Genomic DNA, 5,842 nt, shown 5'->3' with positions numbered 1-5,842 from the left:
ACTATTTGAAATTTATTAAGTATTTTTTAGTGTAGCAAACACAAATTCTATTTGATAAAGTCAATTTATTAAAGCTGCAATTTTTAGATAATAAAAAATTAATTTTTTGATTTATTTAATTTAAAACTGTAGAGAAATTCAATTACACTTTAATGAAGTGATACTTATAAAATGTTTATATTAATTTCGGGTATTCTCTAGGTCTTGCAAAAGCCTTGTACGGTGCACGCATTGCACGGTGGAACCGGTTTACCTATGCAAAACGTACAATCCGTATACCGTGCGAGGGTTTTGCAAGACTTGTATTAACATAGCAGTATTTAATTAAATATCAGTAACACCTTGTCCCTTCAACTCGCCAAGGACGCACGTCGCCGCAGCAAAGGCACGCTCGCAACTGCAGCGTAAAGAAAGTGAGTATTTAAATTTGAATTTTGTATAGTTACTAACTACTTACTTATCGATTTGCTTTTCAGTTTCATCGGAGCACTTTTGGAGAACTTTTATCAGCTTTTCCTTCTCAATTTGAGGATGGATAATTTCAAAAATTTCTACGACTCTATCTTCATCAATAGAATTCCCAGCATTGATCTGAAAACCATTTAGAAATATGTATGTTCTTTTAGCGCGATACAAAAATCAATTAGGACTAAGAAGCTCATAAAATATAAATATGTACTGCGTAACTATAAGCGCATTAAATAAGCTGCCCTTGAATTGCCCTAAAACCCGAATTAATAGACTTACGAATCCAAACTTGAAACCAAACGCCTCCGTTTTGTAGTAATTTTTTAATTAATGTGGGATTTAAACTGTTTGAAGTTGTTTTATAATAAAGTATAGTAGTTTTTAATACACATAAACATCGGCGTAGCCAGAATGAAATTTAGGGGGGGCTCGACCCTATTAAGTTGGCATTTCAGGGTACTATTTTATATATATATATAAGAAAAATTTGAAAGTTAGGAGGGGGTGCTCGAGCACCCCCCTGCCCCTACCTGGCTACGCTCATGCACATAAACCCTGATTATTAACTAATTCAATAATCGGGGGAGGGTACCGTTACTTCGTGAAATTGTCAAAAACTAGGTGAATTTTGTGTGTGCGTTAAAACTTTAGAAGACAGTTAAAAAACCTATCCGAACATATCAGCGATTTTTTAGAGTTTGTTTCAAGTTATGTTAACTTCAAATCAAGACTAATGAGAATGTTCGCTGAGGTTCGCTTCATAGTTTTTTTTCTATTTTTTAGTGAGTCCTTAAAATATATAATGTAGACAGTACATTACCATTGCATATGAAATTTTTTCAAAATTAAATTAAATGTATATTTTACTCGGTCTAACCGATTGCGTAATTTTTATGTGTATTTTGAACGTGGTAGTAAACCGATCATTTTGACTTTTTTTGATATATGTATAATATAAAGCTACCTATAAAATTGTATCAAAATCGAAGTACATTTAGTATTGCCGCCCACTAGTGTGGAGGGCGCGAAAGCTACTTAATTTTCAACATATTGAAAAATTTCTTCTTTTCACATTATTATTATAGTATTACAAAAAATTCAGCGGAACCGGAGCACGATTACTATTTTTGGCCGCAGATTATATGGAGTCGCGACACTGTGCTTCGTATCCTTCTCGCATATTGAATCTTTCTGTCTGTTTATGACATCCGGTCAAGGCTGACGCTTGAATTAAGCCTCTTATTTATATGAAAGTTTGACCAGTTGTGCCTATTTGTTTCGGATGTTGTTACTGAGATGCTTCTTACATAATTTGCAGTAAGATAAGCCATTTAGATCTTATATAAAGTACCTAATCGTGATTTAAAAAGTAACATTTTTTGTAGAAATTAAAACGCCATTAAAGTGCATTTGTGCTATGCTTATGGAACGTACATATCTACATACATATACATATGTATATGTGCGTATTTTCCCAACTATATAAACTTACCAATCCATTTTTTCTCATAATACAGTAACGCAAACATTTCGTATTACGCAATAAATTATCACGTGAACCCCTTAATAGCTCATCGAAGCCCTCTGCAATGGGCCGTAAATGTTTTTGGCATACATCATAAAATATATTGTAGTATACAGACCATCGGTTATTTCTACTTTAACACTCTGATCCGCATCCTCATAGCAATCCTCAACTGCAGCCTCTGCCATGGTGCGTAGCGAGTCATAATGTGGTGGTGGTGGAGGGTCAGCCAGCATCGAAACTGTTAATTTGAGAGCAAATTAATGAAAAATATGAGATCACCTTTTTTAAGCCCCCACCTGGCAGCAATGATATTGCTAAGCAAATCGTAAGAACACTAAGAACTCTCATTCCGCAGATTCGTACAAGGTTTATGAATAGCAATCGAACTTCAACTGAAAATTAAAACACGTTTCACTTCCAATTTTACTTATCTAAATAATTAGAATAGAATTTTCGTTTAAAACCTGTGAAATTCATTTATTCTGAGATGCGAGTACAATAGGTTTTGTATGGGAAAAATTATTTAGATAGCGAAACGTAAATCTATGTGCTCATGTAGATACTTACATACATTATATATTAGGGTGGTCCCATATAAGATGCGGCAAAGAGTACTAAAAATGATCCGACTTTACTGAAATATGATGCGTGAAGCATTTTTGCTTAGGAATGAAAAAAATTAAATAAATTAAAATTAAAAATTAAAACTTTTTAATATACCACGTTTTTATAAATGGACTCAGTCCCATAGAATTTGTTTTGATAACTTTTGATTTTGAAATTTTAGCTAAAGTCATTATAAACAATTTATGAGATTGAAAACAAAAAAAGTGGAGCGCATGCAATACAAAGAATTAGATTTAATTGACAATAGTCAAACTACATAATATAGACCTAAAATTTCTACAGCGCAAGTACAAAATTTGAGATCGATTTTAAGCGATCGTTATTCATATAGACCAGTTTTCGTTTTTTCGTGTTTTAAAAATGCCCGTTGTTTTACAAAAAAATGAAGCACCTAACGAGGAAAATCAACGGAAAAACACAGAAATGTGTGAATGAAATCAGAGCAGGAAATAATGTTATTCATACGTCATACTCGTATTTATATACATTTATCTAATGCTCGTACCCTTTATAGGACAAAAAAACTGTATAATACTGCGAAAAATTCCATTTCGAAGTATCTCCGTTTAAAAATAAAAGCATTTTTAAAGAACATTTGTACAGATGTGTGTATTTTTTATACTGGGCTATAGGTACAAAACAAAAAAAAATCGAGACTAAAATTTTTATTGTAATCACACAATTGGTACAACACAGCGAACTTCTATTGAAAAATGTATACACCCAATAGAACTTGAAGGGAGATCTCCCTATGTGAGGAATAAAAGAGTAGTCCCCTTAACCTGATTTCTGAGCAACAAGGGAGATTTGTCGGTTTTGTACTCCTTTATTACTCGTTTAGGAATCATATAGGAGATCTCCTAAGCGAGCGACGAAATAATACTCCCTGAGGTATGATTTGGGACCAATAAACGAGATTTGTCGGTTTTGTCCTCCTGTATTGCTTGCTTAAGAGCGTAATGAGAGATCTCCTAAGCGAGCAATTAAAGAATGCTCCCTGAGGCATGATTTGGGAGCAATAAGCGAGATTTGTCGGTTTTGTACTCCGTTATTACTCGTTTAGGATTAAAAAGTGATGTCTCCTAAGCGAGAAATCCAAGAGTATTCTTTTTGATTGATAGGAGAGCAATACCCACCTCGTTTAAAAGAAATTTTGTGTTTCCGGAAAAATTTATCATAGAAAAAAAACAACAGAAAATGTTTCTTATAGACGCATAAGGAGGACACAATAATCTAATTTGGATAGCACACAGATTTTAATAAAAGTCTGTTGGTATGTACCTCAACTTTTGTTTAAATATATTAAGTATTGTCTTACTTATAAATATACCGTTAAATACTTTTCAGATTGCGCAAATTAGTGTTTGCATTTAAGTGTGACCCCCGGGTTTAAACATCGCATGGATGACAAAGATATCAGATAAGCAAAGTCACCTTCATAATTTCCCCGCTTGGTGGATTCCTGAACAGGCAAGCATCCTTGACACCCAGGAAATCATATACGAGTACATACTTATATGTGCATATAGATGCATATAATTCAAATCTTATCTTACCGTTTTGTTATTATTATGTTATACTTTCATATGATTTCTTTGCAATATAATTCTAATATTAAGCAATTATGTAAGATGTATCATTTATGTTTTATCTGATCTCGTACTTATATCTGTTAAGATCTTGTAAAATTGCACAAATGCACGTGATTAAAAAGTTAAATAAAAAATTTAATAAATAGCAAAATCTATTTGGCTAATTTAAAATGTTCGTTATCATTGCTCTCTTATTACTCCTATAGGAGGCTTTCGGGATGCCTCTAATGGGAGCACTCCCTTATTGCTCGTTCGGGAGGAATATGGGATGTTTTCTATGTGCCCTCCCTTGTTGTCTTTTTGGGAGGTTTCTGGGAGGTAACTATGGGAGTACTCCCGTATTGCTCCATTAGAAGGTTTGTGGGATGATAATTCTGTGTGTGCTCCCCGATTGCTCGTTTAGAAGGTAAAAGGGATTACTCCCCCTCCTAGGACATCCAATGTTAAAGGGAGTATACAATATTACATGCTTATACATAGAAGCATAGGGAGCAATGGGGAGTATTCGTATACTCCCAAGGGAGTACTCACCGAGCAATCGTACGATGCTCCCAAGTTCTACTGGGAAAGTACACTTAACTATAAGCAAAGTAAATAAATTTGTATACATTTTGTGTATAGATATGGAGTACATATTTTAAGGCTTCGTCTTATGCATAAACATCCGCAGTCTAGTCATGATTGGGATAAAGAAAAATATTTATTCATTCACCCGATTGGGGTACGATTTCCACCAAATTTTGGGCGAATGCCGAACTGCCTTAACAAAAGCCATGGAAATCCAAATTTCTCACCTTGTACATTAGACAAATCCAAAAAATTTGCGTAACAACAATATTCTATGTAGTTTAAAGTGTCTTCAAAATAGCTTTGATTTTTGAAAATTTTTTTTTTTTGCTGACTGCGTCATGCAAAACTACTGTCGGTGCATTCCAAAACATCAAAATACAAAGCATCAGTCTCTTTTAATACTAAATCGCACTAGAAGAAAAAGTCTTATTTGCCCAACCTAGTTGAAAACTACCATCTAACCGTGGTTGCGTACATTTGGAATTACAATCTACTAAGGTTTAGAAATAAAAGACACTGATGCTTTGTATTTTGACGTTTTGGAATGCAACCTGTGTGCGACAATTTGGTTTGTATGGAACGCGAATTCTTAGCCTATTGAAACTCGCACCTTATTATTAATCTATCTATATGTATATATAAATGTGAATGTCTATTTGTTTGTTTTTTACCTTATAACTTCTGAAACGCGGCACGGAATCGCACGAAACTTTGCACACTTATTTGCTTTTACCCAGGGAAGGTTATAGGTATAGAGAAAAATGGACAGTAGTGGAAAAGAGGGCGTGGCATGTGCTATACTATATAAAATTTTCATGTTGTATATCTCTTGAAATATTTATGATAGAGCATTGGAACATGCTGTCGAGATAAATAAAATTAATTCCATACTCATGCGAAAATATGGGCGGTATTGGAAAAGGGGGCGTGGCACCTCCCATAGGCGTGAATTATTTAATCAGCTCTAACTTCGTGACCGTAAGTCACATGAGCTGGAAACTTCAGGTAGATACATACCAGAGCTGTAAAATGATTGAATCAGTAGGATCTGCATTCA

At 34.1% G+C, this 5,842-nt stretch overlaps 1 protein-coding gene across 1 annotated transcript; it reads right to left on the bottom strand.

The window, feature by feature from the left end:
• Positions 1-33: 33 nt before the first annotated feature.
• Positions 34-2,369, bottom strand: LOC118748999 (general odorant-binding protein 19d-like). The gene is made up of 5 exons (XM_036483779.1): positions 2,293-2,369; positions 2,112-2,234; positions 1,961-2,052; positions 458-591; positions 34-397 (listed from the first exon to the last, which is right to left on the bottom strand). The coding sequence occupies exons 1-5, from the start codon at positions 2,342-2,344 to the stop codon at positions 325-327; spliced, it is 474 nt and encodes a 157-aa protein (XP_036339672.1). The 5' UTR covers positions 2,345-2,369; the 3' UTR covers positions 34-324.
• Positions 2,370-5,842: the final 3,473 nt, after the last annotated feature.

This window comes from Rhagoletis pomonella, unplaced genomic scaffold (genome assembly GCF_013731165.1).
Source record: "Rhagoletis pomonella isolate Grant_MI unplaced genomic scaffold, Rhpom_1.0 Rhpom_scaffold_00013, whole genome shotgun sequence".
NCBI lineage: Eukaryota > Metazoa > Arthropoda > Insecta > Diptera > Tephritidae > Rhagoletis > Rhagoletis pomonella.
This window is presented reverse-complemented; position numbering and strand designations above follow the sequence as displayed.

Excerpts from the sequence above, each read along its gene's own strand:
- LOC118748999 (XM_036483779.1), bottom strand. The coding sequence starts at position 2,344 with ATGAGAGTTCTTAGTGTTCTTACGATTTGCTTAGCAATATCATTGCTG. Across the intron at positions 2,235-2,292 it reads AGCAATATCATTGCTGCCAG|TTTCGATGCTGGCTGACCCT; the intron begins GTGGGGGCTTAA and ends TCAAATTAACAG. Across the intron at positions 2,053-2,111 it reads TAAAGTAGAAATAACCGATG|AGGGCTTCGATGAGCTATTA; the intron begins GTCTGTATACTA and ends GGCCCATTGCAG.